Consider the following 14,730-nt stretch of genomic DNA (forward strand, 5'->3'; position numbering starts at 1 on the left):
GACAGCTGTCCTGGTTTTGCCCTGTTGTCTGCAGGTGGCTTGTGGGCCGTGTGACTCAGCTGAGCCAGGGCCACCCAGAGGATTCAGGGGGCCTGGGGCAAAGCAATTTCAGGGGCCCCCTCCATAAAAAAAAGTTGCAATATTATAGAATACTATATTCTCATGGGGGCTCCTGTGGGGCCCGGGGCAAATTGCCCCACTTGCCCCTGCCTCTGGGCGGCCCTGAGCTGAGCCTCCATGGAGGGGTGGGGCAAGAGGGGGTTTTGGGGTTTCACCGTTCCTTGGTTTATGCTTTTTTTGTGACCTTGCAGGGGAGAAGGTGTTGTGGGTTCCAGCTGCCATAAAGCAATTTCATTCCCTTGCTCCTTAGCCACAGGGCTCGCTCAGCCAACCGCTGCCAGTCTCTCTGGCCTTGGGAGCACAGCATGGCCACCTTGACCAACCGCAGAAGGGCTCCCCCAAAGCTCGTCCCACCAGTTCTTCCCTCCCAGCCAACGTGGCCAGTAGTGCCAGAAAAACTCCACTGCAGTTGTGGCCAGTCCACCTGCGTGTGCTCCCCTTGCCACGGGCAGAGCGGGTGTCCCTCAGCCGGCGCCCCCCTTAGAGCTTGCCGGAGGTGGCTGCTCTCCCAGCGGTACTATGGAGGATCCCGGCGCATAGAGTTTCATCCTGAACTGGCTGCATTATTAACCCCTTCAGTCTTGCCAGATGTACCTGGTATGTCAGGTACTTGCTTCACCTCACCTTTCCGGGGTTGGAGACCGTGTCCAGGCTGCCGTGCAATCGACACTGGCATTGAAGGAGTTAACTGATTCCCAAGACAAATTCCCTCTTGCCTGTCAAGCCCTTATGCTGCAGCTAAACTCATCCCCCTCTGGGCACGATGTACTCTGGGAAGGAAGGTGGCTGTGGAGGGCAAGCTGCCTGTCAGCAGGCCCCTCTGCCCCTCCAGCCCCAGTGATGCTAAAAAGAAACAGCTGCGCGAAAGGCCTGATTATTCCCATGGTCCTCCCTGCCCCGCTCCCCTCCGCCCGCCCAGCCCCACCGCCAACTCACAGAGATCAGACCTTCCCCTGCCTTCTCCTTCTGATCTCCAAAGCTCTGTTTGTCAGATGTGACCCAGCCCACCTCTCTGCGCTTTCAATCCGTCCGGGGGAGCCCTTAATGAATGTCACTTTGACTCTAGTTCTGTGGCTGCTGCCCCTGCCCTCTGACCCCCGGTGCTGCAGAATTGCAGAGGTCTGGCCGTCAAACCTGACAGCCCGGTCGTTCCTCGCCCACGCAGATCGCTTCTGTGCTATCCAGCGCGTTCGCTGCTGTCTCTCACGGTGGGGCAGGCCCGGGAGGGGAGTGTGTTTGTGCTGGGAAGACAGTTACTGGCTCACTGAGAAAAACCATTAAGAAAACAAGTTCAGGGAAAAGTCTGTGTGACCTTCTGGGAATCTCACCCCAGCTCAGAGGTCAGTCGGAACTGCCAGTTCGGATTAGATTCACCCAGATGGCTCTGTGTGCTGAACCAGGTCTCAGGCAGAAACCGACACGCCCTCCCAGCCCCCGTTCGGCTGCAGTATCCATCTGCTTCACCTGTCCTAGTCAGAGCTTTTCCAGTGGCCTGACTTCTTAGCAGGGAACGCGCCTTTAGCAGCCAGGAGCCCCAGTCACAGACCAGGGCCCGGTGTGCTAGGCGCTGGACAAATACAGAACAGAACTTGTAGTTGAGCTTCTGCGTGGGTGAAATGCAGCCAATGCACCTGGGCTGGGCCCTAAATTTTAATTTGTCATAATCTCTTGAATATTAATAAAGACACAACATATTATAAAGTATTAAAGATCAAATTAATTAACTCATTAGTGGCAAACTCCTAGGTTTAGCTGCCAGCCAACAAGGGAGACACTCCAGCTGAGGCTGAGTTGCCTGATGCTAGCACTGGACACAGGCTGCAGGAGGGTGGGGAGTCAGTAGGTAGCTGCTGGGAAGAGTAAGCCCTACTTCCCGCTGTTGCCAAAAGCAGATACCACAGGTAAACATCCTGCTGCATCAGGAGAGGTGAGGCCCAATGGCGCTGGCTGCCCCATAACCCAGCAATAGAGCGACAGCGCATTCATTCACCTGGCAAAGACCCGAGCACACTGTCCTGCTGGGAGCAGAGCCCCCATGTGCCCCCTTAAGCCCACAGATGATGCAGTAGGTGCGTGGCTGGGCAGCAGTGCGGGCTGAGCGTGGGTAGCACCTTGGAGGAGGGGCACAGCACCTGGCAGGATTGTGCAGCTGGGTGGGGGGCACTGGAGGTCTGCCAGTGTGATGTGGGGCTGTGGGATTCCGCTGGGAGTAGGCAGGTGCTGTAGGTAAGAGGGGCTGGTGCCGCTGCACCCCTTGCCCAGGGGGCTGGGGTTCATTGTCTCCATGCAGCAGCCTCCCTGTTTCTCCTTTAATTTGCAGCGAGGCATTCAAAGTTACCCCCGGCATTGGGCTGAACAGGAACAAAGTCAATCCCATCCTCCTTAGCTGAGCAGCGGTCCAGTGGCCACACGCTGGCCTCCCTTCCCTTCCATAAACACGTCCAAGGCTCCCAGCATCCACACGGTTCATGCCCTCCCGCATCATGCAGGTGCCACGGGAGCCCCCGAAATGCAGGGGTACCACAGGTAGCACTCCCCAGCAGCAGACACGTGACCCATGCTGATGGGCCGTGCACACCCCAGCTCCATCATCCTGGAAACTGCTTCCTTAGCTGCCCGTGCTAGCCATGCCGAACCCCGCTGTTGATTTGCGGCTGATCACCTGCAGTGGAAGAGTTGTTCCCACAGGTAAGGAGCCTGGAGCCTGCTGCTGAGAATTAGCAAGGACACCAGAGGCCTCCCTTGGAGGGCTTTAACATCTCTTTGCTTCCCCCTCCACGGACCCAGCTCAGCTGCTTGCTGATAAATGGTCTTGGAGACTGCCTCACTGGCCCTTAATTCGGGTCTGTTCTTGCACACTCCCACCCAGAGCTGCTGGGATGAATGTCTCTCCATCAGTCACGCTCCTTCCCCGAGGGCCAGCAAGAGCCTGGAAAGTTACTTTTTTTCATAAAACACATACCAGCAGCAAAAGAAGCTACATTGTGGTCACAGCTACCTGAAGTGCCAGCACCGCTAAGGGCCAAGTTGTCTTTCTGCACCAGTGACCTGAGAAAATGGGAAAGCATTGCCAGTTGCTTGGGGAACTGCCGGATAGAGCTCGCGCCTCTTTCTGATAGATTAATGGCTCTGCGCCAGCCACAGCGCAATCCAGATTCTGCATGTTCTCATTAACTGACGGGAAAGCAAAAAGTGCTGAGTCTACTGCAGGTGCCTGAGGGTCAGGGGGCAACAGCTAGACCTGGGCACTGGGAGTTCTGCTTCTGACATCGTCACCCATTCATTGCGCAACCCTTGGTCACTTTTAAATTAGTTGCCTTTTAATTTCACTGACTATCCGCTGGCTCCTCTGTGCTGAGAGAGGATGGCGAGGAGAGCCTGCTCTGTCTCCTGGAGCCCATTCACTACGTTATATGCTCCCCTCCTCTATAAACCAGGCTTTTCCCTCCCGCCTCATGCAGAAGTTGCCTAAAGGTTTTTGTTGCCCATCTATGTTTACCTGAGATGGGTGTGACCAGCCCTTCCTAGGTGAGAACATGCCATTGAGGATGATCATGGCTTCTTAATCCTTTGTTATACAAGATACTTAGTACAACTTGTGTTCATACAATGCCCAGGATCAGAGATTTATTTCCAGGTTGTGCTCATAACAGTGCGTTAGATAACAACAGCTGGTGGCTTTATGAATTACTCACTTGACTGGAAGTTGCTGGTTGCCTAGGGACCAGGGAATGTGACCGGAGTGCATTCAATATGGGCAAAAAAGAGTCCCAATCAATAATATAGACACCTGGTGCTTCAGAAGAGCTAACTTCCCACAGCCAAGAAAATTATGACAAAAAAACATGAATGAAAGTTGGGAGTTCTTAAAAAAAAATATTTACAAGATGACCAAAAAGCCACAATTCCACAATCGAAAAAGAGAACAACTTTGGCTGAAAGCCCATCCTGGTTCAATGGTGACGTGAAGACAGCAATTAGACATTGAAAAGCAACATATAACACCATGGAAAAAGGGGCAGTGGATTGCAAGCAATACAAATTAGAAGTTATGTAGGCAATTTATATGGGAAGCTAAAGACATCAAGAAAAAAAAAATCCATGGCTGACAAGGCGAAGGACAATAAGAAAGAATTTTTAAAGTATATTAGGAACAAAAGAAATCTTAGCAATGGTATAGGCCCATTATTAGGTGGAGATGGCAAAATTATTGATAATGCTGCAGAAAAGGCAGAAGTGTTCAATAAATATCTCGTCTGTGTTTTGAAAAAAACAGGATGATGTACTCATATCACGAGGATAGCAATCCTTTAGTAACTAAGGAGGATGTTAGACAACATCTGCTAGGGATAAATATTTTTAAATCATCAGTTCCAGATGACATGCACCCAAGAGTCCTAAAAGAGCTGGCCGAGGAGCTCTCTAGCCTGCTAATGTTAATTTTTAATAAATTGTGTAATACTAGGGAAATGCCAGAAGGCTGGAAGGGTGCTAATGTTGCAACAGTATTCAGAAAGGGCAAGCAGGATGCTTCAGGTAACTGTATGCTGGTTAACCTGACATCAATCCTAGGCAAAAGAATGGAAAAGCTAATAAGGAATTCAATTACTATAGAGTTAAAGGACAGGAATATAATTAATGCCGGTCAACATGATTTTATGGAAAATCGGTCATTCTTTAATGAGATAGCAAGTTTGGCTGGTAAGGTTCATAGACGCTAAGGTCAGAAGGGACCAATGTGATTATCTATTCTTATTTGACCTCTTGTATAACATAGGCCATAAGACTTCCCTGTATTAATTCCTGCTTCAAGTCCAATAGTTGTGCTTGAACTAAAGAATATCTTTTAGAAAAACATCTAATCTTGATTTTAAAATTTCCAGTGATGGAGAATCCACCACAAAGCTAATAGTGTAGATGTAATACACTCAGACTTTTATAAGGTGTTTGATTTAGTACCGTGACATTCTGATTAAAAAATTCGCACTATACACTACCAGGAAAGCACATGTGAAATTGATTAAGAGTTGGCTAACTGACAAATCTCAAGTAGTCGTCAGCAGTGGGGAATTGATGTCAAATGGGCGAGTTTGTATCAGGGTAGTGCAGGGATCAGTACTAGGTCTGATGTTATTCAACATTTTCAGCAATGAACTGGAAGTCATTATAAAAAAATCATTGCTGATAAAATTGGTGGGTGAGCCCAAGCTTGGCAGAAGGGTAACTAATGGGAAGGACAGGGCGATCGTACAGAGCAATTTGGGTCGCTTGGTACACTGGGCCTGTTCAGATGAAATGCATGTTATTCCAGCCAAATGCAAAGCGATAGCCTGGAAAGCAGTGACGCTGAAAATGATTTGGGGTCATAGTGGACAAGTGACTCAACACAAGCTCCCAGTGTGATGCTGTGGCACAAAGGACTAATGCGATCCTGGGCTGTATAAACAGTGGAGTGGGCAGGTGGTTTTACCTGTGTGCAGCATTGGTGAGCCCGCTACTGGACTAATTCATACAGTTCCGGTGTCCACATATTTAAAAGGTTGTTGAAGAATTGGAGTGGGTGCAAAACAGAGCCACAAAAATGATTGAGGGGCTGGAGAAAAAGCCTGATAGTGAGAGACTGCAAAAAGCATAATCTGTGTATCAAAAAGCTTGCGAGGTGCCGTGATAACAGTGGCTAAGTACCTCCGTAGGGAGCCGAAACCAGGGACTAACCAGCGTTTTAATCTAGTGGAGGACAGCAGAATGAGACCTGAGGGCTGGAAGCTGGCACCAGGCAAATTCCGGTTAGAAATAAGGCAGGTGATTAACCATTGGGCCACACTACTGAGGGCAGAGGTGGAGTCTCCATTGCTTCAAAACAAGACTGGCTGCCTTTCCGAGGCTGTTTTAGCCAAACACAAGTCTTGGGCTACAGACAAGGGTGACTGGTGCCATTCTCTGGCCTGTTCTACAGGAGGTGAGCTGAGCTGTTCTTGTTCCCGTCTGGCCTTAAACGCTTATGCTTCATCACTGAACATAAACACAGGCAACCCCCCTTGTCTCTTCCTGACAGGAGAAGGAACCCACCCCTCCTTTACAGCTGCTGCGCCCCACCCCTTGGGACACGGTTCCACGCACCCATTGGCCTTACAGCCGTGTAGAAGCACAGTCTTGTTACTAAAGCACTTCCCTGGGACTTGGAAGTTCTGCGCCCTATTCCTGGCTCTGCCACCGCCGCTCTGGCCCCTTTTCATCTCTGCAAACCATGGCTGATATAGCTGGAGCAGAGGCTGATCTAGCGCCTCGCAGGCTGGCCAGGGACTCAGGGTCAAGTCCCAGCCCTGCCTCTTTCCCTGGGACTTGGGGAAATCACTGTTCTGAGCCTCACGTCCCCAGCGGCCCTGCCTGGGAGAGGTGCTGCAAAGATAAACCTTGCGAGGCACTTGGCTAGGAGGGCGCTGGGGGGCCAGCCTACTCCCAGATTGACACTGACCCAGCCCCTAGCAGAGGTGAGGCTTCAGCCACGGATGCCTGGAGATCCCTGGACTGAAAGGGTACGAGAAGGGGCTGATGTTGCTGAGAAAGTTTTCCAGGCGCCTTGTCCAGTCCAATCCCGTCCCATTGCTCATGCTCCCCTCTCCCCCAGCTCCATTTGCACATGGCTAGTAGACTTTACCCAATCCCACCTACACATTTTATTCCTTTAACCTTTTCTCGTGCTCCAGACCCTTAGCCAGCTGCTGTGCTCAGACTGAAGCCGTTAGCCTTGTTGAGGCCTGGTTGTGCCAGCCACTGAAATCAGGAGCCAAGAGTTATTGCCACTTGCCCAGGGCAATATAATGAAGCCTGGTGCAGCCCACACTGGCCTGCATTGCCCCAGTGCTAACAGGGCAGAGGAGCATGCTGCAAACCTAGTGAATGGTTTAGAGACACAGGACGGATCGCATGTCGACTTAGACACGTGACTGCATGCAGTCTAACATGCTGCTTCCCCCACCTGTGCCAGGCCCGTGTGTGTGAGAGACCCGCAGTGACGCCACCAGGAACGAGATGATGAACCCGTTTTGAGGGGCAGGGCCCCACTTCTGCTGCATTCATTAAAAAGAAACAAAGCCAAACGCCTTCTGTTTTCCAATGACATTGTTTATTAGATTCCTGCAGCCCATCAACACAGATGGGCCCAGGCAATGAGGTTGGTGTTTTTCCTTAAAGTGTCTGTGTGACATCAAGTCAAAGTTAAGCTTGTAGTCAAAGGCATTAGAGGACATTAGAAGCAATGAGAGGTGGCAGTAGCAGGCTGGTTACAGGGGGCTAAGAAGGCAGGATACTCCATCTCTCCCACTGGTATAGTGGAGATGGGGAGGCGAGGATATTTTTTTGTGTATTCAAACCAAACACGGGCACCATGCAACACGCTCTGCGGCTGGGAATGGCTGGAGAACAGGATTTGGATAGTTATTGCGGATTGCTTTGTGGGACGCTGCATGCTTCAGGGTGCAGCTGCCCACGGCGGGGGGCAATACAGATACTCGCCTGGCTCTTGGCTGTTCTGCACATTCTCCCGAATAGCACCCGCTTGCTAAAGGGAACATCATGGGGTGCATCTGCTGGGACTGAACTCTCCTCTGGGGCCAGGTCTCCCCACGGGTAGATCACAACTGTTTAAACAGCGTTTGGATGTAATTAAAATGTCTCGGAAGGGGCAAATTATCTGTCCTCCACTCGGGAGTGACTAGAAATCCCACTGGGTTATAGTCCACCCCAGGGAGCCTTCCCCGCCCAGCTCACTGACCCAGATTTCCTACTTCCTATGGTGACCCTGCCTTAAAGCCGGAGCCAGTCCCTTCCAGTGGTGAGTCACCAGCTGGGCACCAGTGACTCACCTGCTGCTTTTGGTCCTAAACGATTATTGGGATAGTACTTCTTCGGCCCAGGAACAGTCACTGACAGTTCCCCCCACTTCCCCGGCCTCGGTTCCAGACCCCACCGCCTGTCCCCGTGCGCGCTGTGTGTGTAGGTACAGCCGCACATACACAGGGAGATGTGTGTACAGGAGATTCACACACACACACACACACTCACACTCACACTCTCTCTCTCTCAGCACAGACTCTCCAGCACCTGAATATTCCTCTGCGGAGCGGTTCCTTTATCCCAAGCAGTCGGCGCAGCAGCAGCCAATCCAGAAGTCTCCGTGGTGGGGGGGTGACACATGCACCCTGATTTGCAGCTAACGTCTCTCAGACCTAGAGACTAAAAGAAAAGCCTTGGGAAGCCAGGCTGGCTCCCGCAGCCAGCGCCGGGCCCTTGTCTAGGCCCGTTACTGTACAAAACAAACACCACACACACACACACACACACATTATTTACAGCCCATTTGTCACATGATGGAGCAGCTCTTGGCTCGGTCTTTCCTGATCTCTGTGTCATTCAACAAGTCCGTCCTGCTGGGCATCTGAGACGCCCGCTTCAGTCCCCGCTTGGAGTTGCTGCGCTTGAGATTCTTGTGCATCCTGTTCACGGAGGCCAGCGTGGTTACGTGGAAGACGTCCCGCACGCTGTTCTCGGAGACCTTGGAGGAGCATTCCACGTAGGCCACTGCCCCCATCTGCCGGGCCAGCGTGCTGCCCTAGGAGTCGGGGAAGGGAGAGAAATGTTTGCATGGCAGCCACGGGCAGCATCCGTCCACATGGCATCAGCCTGTGTGCGCTGGCAGCTGCGGGCAGTAAGTGCAGCTCAACGGGGAGCTGCTCTAACACAACGCTAATTCATCCCCTCTCCAAACTGTGAGAGTGCTGGGTGCAGACAAGCCGCCTGAGCAGCTGGCGCTGCAGGTGCCAACGGGATGGCAGTGCCAGGAACGCTGATGTCAGGTGCCGGTTCCCTGAGATCCCAGCTGTGGGCAGAATCAGCCTGTGACAGGCAGGAGGGCAAGGCGGCCTTCCCCCTCCTTCCCCCGACTCTCGCTTGGGGTCCGAGGCGCGAGAGGGCTGGGTGCAAATCCTCCCCCGAACTAGGCATTCAATTACAGGTTCTTCACATTCCTGGCCCCCGGGCAGGCAGCGTGGCCTGGGATTAAGAACACGTAATGACTTACTCAACTGCCACCCAGGCCTCGGGCAGCTCCACATGCCGGAGCTCTGCCACGCTGGACGCTCGTGCCCAGGCAGGGCTCCAGGAGCTCGTGTGGGGCTGTGCCATTTCCACAGGCCAGCCTTAACAAGCAGTAGGGCTGGGACCACGTTACACACAGAGAGGCCAGCAAGGGAGGGATGGGGGGGCATTTTTGTGCTCCTGGCGGAAGGTAGAGCCGCTCCGCCGTTGTGGGAAGACAAGGGACAGTAACTGCCATGCTCACCATGGTTAGATAATCGAGATCAATGGCACCTTCAACAAGTCTGACTGCCTGTGGGCAGTGAGAGAACAGGCTGGTTTGGGTTTCGTCACCACCCGCTTCTAACTACAAGAAACAGCTTCTTTCTTCTCTCCACCCTTTGCTCCCAGCTTGTCCTGGTGCAAGGGCCCCAGAGTTACCAGGCACTGGCTGTCCAGGCAGCTTCCCATCTATTAGACCCCTCTCTTGTGATTGGCACATTATTACCACGAATTATTTGAGACTGGGGTCCCATTGTGCTGGGTATACACTGAGACCCTCCCTGGCCTGTCAAATAGACAAAGGCCGGATTATTGTCCCCATTTTACAGGCAAGGAACTGAGGCCCAGAAAGTAGTAGAGACTTTTCCAAGGTCACCCGTTGAACCAAGAGCTCCCCAGGCCAATGCCTTAACCCCACACAGGTCCCATGGCAGACAGAATCCCTCCCCTCCAGTTCTGGATAGTGGACACTGAACCCCCGCTGCCTAAGAGTGGGAATTTGCTCATCACTCAGCCAGAGACCTGCTCCTTAAATGACTGGAGCCCTGGCACCTAGAAGGGGCAGTGGGAGGACTTGTGAGCTGTGCGTCTCCAGCTGCCAGGCCTGCACCGACACCCCGCTGGTGAACCCGGAGGGGAAATCATCCCCTTGTCCCAGTGAGCGACCTTGAGTCCTCAGCACAAGTTACCAGCCTCAGAACAAGCAAAACCACAGCATCATTCATCCCTCCCCTGCAAGCTGACGCTGTGGCGCCATAAATGGAGAACAGGTTTCAGCCCACAGCCCGACAACTCCAAAGGGGATGCCAGGAGGCTGCAGCCGGTGCAACGTGTCTCTCCCCCACCCCCCAGCAATGCCAAAGAGACGAGGCTGAGGACTGACCTCAGGGGCAAAGTGCTGCTGTCTCAGGCCTTGGCAGCACCCAGTTGTGCCATTTAACCCAAGACAGGATGTTAAATGGTGCAAACCGCTGTGTGGATGTGCCGATTTCAGTTTAAACCAGGTTAATTTCAGATTAGTTTGTATCAGTTAGGAATGGGTTTCAGACAAACTGAAACAACCTGCTCTTGCACCAAAACACGCGTCCACGCGCCGGTTTGCATCAATTTGATTAAACAGATTGGAAAGGCTTCAGCGGGCCTTGCACTGGCGCCCTGCACAAGGGTGAATTTTTCCTTTGGGGCTTTCACCCCCATTCACTCCATTGAAATCTGGCAGGTCAAACTCCCCCCATCGAAGACAGTGCGGCAATTCCCATGCGTTTCGCAGAATTGGCAGCGGTGCCTTCGCGAGGTTATCAGGTACTGGGCGGCATGCACCAAAGCAGAAGGCAGGACTGAGTCCGTCTGCGATCGCAACTCCTGCATGCTCTGGGGGAACGGGTCACAGCCAGGGATGTGTTCACACACCTGACAGCGAATGGCTCATCCTGTGGCCTGCAGGGCACCCGGCCTGAGGGCCAGTCTCGGGGTAATTGAGCAGTGGCCTCCTTGGAGCAGCAGGACAGAATGAAGCCCAGTGCCGGTGCTAGACGCACCCCCAGACAGCAGCTTCCTCTGTCTTACTCACAGCTTGCTCCAAGCGGTCTCTCGTGATCAGAAGTAGAGGGTGTTGCCAGTTTGCGCAACAGCCTCCAACAGGCCATGATCTGCTCTGATAAGTGACATTCAGCGCTAGGGCTCTGCCCCCAACTGCAGTCACTAAACGCTGGCTTGTGGCTTTCACTCCACCTAGGCTGCAGCAACCGCAGCCGGCCCAGCAAGTCACCCTTATCACCCAGCAGCAATAGGAGGAGCGAGAACTGCAGCCTCATTTCCCAGCCTGGAGAAAGAGCTTCCGGGACCCCTCCCACCTTAGAGCAGCCCCACCCCCCGCTGCCTTTACCACCCACTTTATAGGCGAGACCAAGTGTCTTCATCACCTTCTAGGAAAGTAATTTTAGCTGTTAGGTGCTAACCAGAAACTGACGCCTGTGTGCAGAGTAACGGCTCCTGGGAGGCGCCCGCAACCTGAATATTCAGTGAGAGCGCTAAGAATATACCCAGCCAAGAGCGTCTGAGCCAGGGCTGCCTGCTCCGTGGAGCCTGGATCAGACCAGCTCTGGAGCAGGCAGAGACAGTCCCTGGCACAGTGGACGGGAGCGGGGCTGCCTGGGGCTAGCAGGACGTAGGGCATTACCCCCGCCCCCCTGGAGAAGCACACCTGCTCGTGGGTGACGGGGATGAGGCGCTGCTTGGAGAGCTCCCGGAGGATGTTCAGATCTGTCCGCATGTCCAGCTTGCAGCCAACCAGCACGATCTTCGCATTGGGGCAGAACTCCTGGGTCTCCCCTTGCCACTGCAGGAGAGAGCAAAGCGGGGGCGGGGTGAGATGGCAGCTCGCAGAGCTCTCCCCGAGAGGGTGAGGGCTCTCCCCCACCCCACCTTCGTCCTGGCAGCTGGACAGCTGCCCGGGGAACAGCAGGAGCCAGCCAGGGGCATTGGCAGACTCAGCCCTTCGGGCCAGCAAGGGGGCATAATGGGGGCACCTCAGGAAAGCAGGCACGGGCAATCGTAATAGTACTGTGTATCGGACACGTCTTCAGCTCCACTCCCCGCCCAGAGCCAGGGAGAGAACCCAGGAGTCCTGGCTCCCCGTCCTTGCCCTCCCCACATCCCCCAGCACAGCTGGCTGGGCAGTGTATCCTAGGACCCCACCTGGCACGGTCAGCACAGAAAGGAGCTCTTTCCAGTCTTTGGACTCAGCCAGTGACGACCAGTCCCACATTTTGTCCCTTTTTCAGTGACAAGAACCCCCAGGCCCCGTCGCTGAGCCATGCTTCACGGGGACGGAGTGCTGCTTTCAGCAGGTTATCTGCAGCTGGCTGGCAGGGGGCTCCCCAGAGACCCCAGGCAGCTGCCACTGACAGGCCCCATTTGCCCCCCCGCCCACCCTGGCCTTCAGTTAGCGGCAGCTGGCCCCCACCCCAGCCAAGCTTCCCTCAAGGAAAAAAATTCTTCTCTCTGAACCGCCAGCTCCATCCTCACCCTCAGCTCCCTGGCTTGGCTCAATACCAGCCAGCCGGCGAATTACGGACCAGCACCGGGCTCCCAGTGAGGGAGAGGCCTCGGCCTTCTCCAGGCTGCACGCCAGGGCCCTGAGCCATGCAAACCTGGGTGCATTTCTCCCTCCCGCACTCTCTGACCCAGCTCCCTCAGGGGCCACCAAGCCAGCCTGACCGGCAGATCTCCCTCGCAAGCCAAGCCTAGGGCAGCACAGAAACCGAAACAAGCAGACTGGCCCAATACGCCTCCACAGGTACCGCGGGGCGAGTTTGCTTGGGTGCTTCGTTCGGAACAGGCGTCCCTAGACAGATGCAGCTGACATGGGTTTACCCTGCCCGGGAGGAGCCCCAACAAACCCAAATCAGTGGCACAAGGAGGGGGACTGGTGTCAAAGAGGCCCAGGGTCCATGAGACACAGGAGTGGAGGGGTATGCAAACCGCACCTGGATTCGCTGAAGCTAGACACACCAGAGGGGACTTTGCCATATCCCATTACAAACGCTCGGCCAACGCACATGCTGGGAGTGGCTGGGTACCTGGAGGCCAGGATGGGAAAACACCGGGACAGTCGCCTTTTGAATCGAACATGAGGCTTTAATGGGCTGGGACAAGCTGCAAAGCCCGCCAGTGCAGATGCCGTTTCCAAGCTGGGGTCACAGCTGTTCGAAGGGTGATTAGCTCACCAGGGCACGTTATTGACTGTCACAGGCAGGGAATTAGCAAAGTGTCTCTTGAATAGGGGGCTTTCTGCTCACTTGTTCCAGATGTGCCTTAAGCCTAAGCTCCCCTCCCCCACCGTGGGCCCCCAGGAGGCCACTTCTGGGCTTAACTATGGAAAAGTAACGACCACACAGTCTGGTGCACAGATCTGGCACTTCAAAGGGGGCCCCAGCTGAGCCCTCTGCACAACTGTTTCCAAGACACCGCAGTCAGCAGGGAGCTGTTTGCACAGCAAACACGGAATTGGTTTGCAGTTGGGAGCCATCAAAGCCCATCAGACTTCAGAACACAGCCATGGCCTGTGGCCTTAGGAACTGGGAGCCCTCAAGCGAGGGCATCAAAACGGCCATTTCCTCTGCTCTAACTGGCAGCTTCTGAAGCTCCAGCATGCAGCTCAGTGACTGCAGCAGAAAATAAAACCATCCCTGTGACCGCTCCGCCCCCCACCCGTCTCCAAAGAAGATTTGTCTAGGTCGCCCTTGCTGTGATCTGGAGTCAGCTACCCGGCGACGTGCTCAGTGCTGGGAGGTGCAGCCACAGGGTGAGCAGAAACTCCCAGCATCTCAACTCATCCAGCCTTGACTCAGAACTAGCAATATCCTACCAGAGGAGCTGATGGGAAAATATTCCAGGCAATTAAAAAATGAGCTGGTGCCCACGGTCTGATGGAAAAATACATGGCTCGGAATAGCGCCGGTTTCGTTCTGCAAACATCAGGGCAGAGCAGCCACAGCTGGGCTTGGAGAGAGAGAAAAACCATCTATTCCACCAGGCAGGTGGGGCTCCGTGTTTGCTTCCCCACAGCCTGTCCACACCTGGGGCCAGGGACACGCGCAGCCTCTGCACCAGCAGCTGCTTGCACAGCTCACGGGAGATTCCACAGTCTCGGACATCACTGCCAGTTGCCATGACTCAGAGACTTCTGATGGCAGGTGCCTAAAATTCCTTTGTAGCTTGAACGCAAACATCAGCATTCTTCCAGGGGATAGAGATCCCAGAGAAGGTGGAGCAGCAGGATCACCCGAACTAGGCTCCAAACTACTGCAGCCCCGAAATGACACCCAGTTCCCTGCACTGGAGAGAGAGGGGCCTGATTCTGGTCTGTAACCAGGCGGAAGTTAATTTGCATGAGGCAGATGCTGGAGAGGGGCACACAGGGACTGGCGTTTGCCGTAGGTCCCAGGCACAGGGCTGCACTACCAAGACCTGTCAGGATTAAGGCAGTGCACCATGGAAGCCCAGGCTGTATAAACTAGCAAGATGTTTGTTTGGATTCTCTCAGGTGGCTCCTTCCCCCTCAGTGCGAGGTGCTGTTTATAGAAACTAAGGCTCCACGAATCAAACACTCGTTCTGGTTTTGCATCCTAGGCATCAGATGGACAGTGACAATAAAGATTCCTCTGCTGAATTAGCATCTTGAGCCAGGGCTGGAATAGACAGCTTTATTATCCCTATTTCCACTTCATGGGGTCTTAGGCATTCTCCTCA

General features: G+C 53.9%; 1 protein-coding gene across 1 annotated transcript in view; it reads right to left on the reverse strand.

The window, feature by feature from the left end:
• Nucleotides 1-7,227: 7,227 nt before the first annotated feature.
• Nucleotides 7,228-14,730, reverse strand: part of RND2 (Rho family GTPase 2) — a 29,230-nt gene continuing 21,727 nt past the window's right edge. Inside the window, exons 4-5 of the mRNA XM_065577963.1 lie at nt 11,681-11,815; nt 7,228-8,731 (exon numbers count right to left, since the gene is read on the reverse strand). Coding sequence (XP_065434035.1) covers nt 8,483-8,731; nt 11,681-11,815 — 384 coding nt within the window. The 3' untranslated portion in view covers nt 7,228-8,482. The remainder of the gene's footprint in view (nt 8,732-11,680; nt 11,816-14,730) is intronic.

This window comes from Chrysemys picta, chromosome 24 (assembly GCF_011386835.1).
Source record: "Chrysemys picta bellii isolate R12L10 chromosome 24, ASM1138683v2, whole genome shotgun sequence".
Taxonomy (NCBI): domain Eukaryota; kingdom Metazoa; phylum Chordata; order Testudines; family Emydidae; genus Chrysemys; species Chrysemys picta.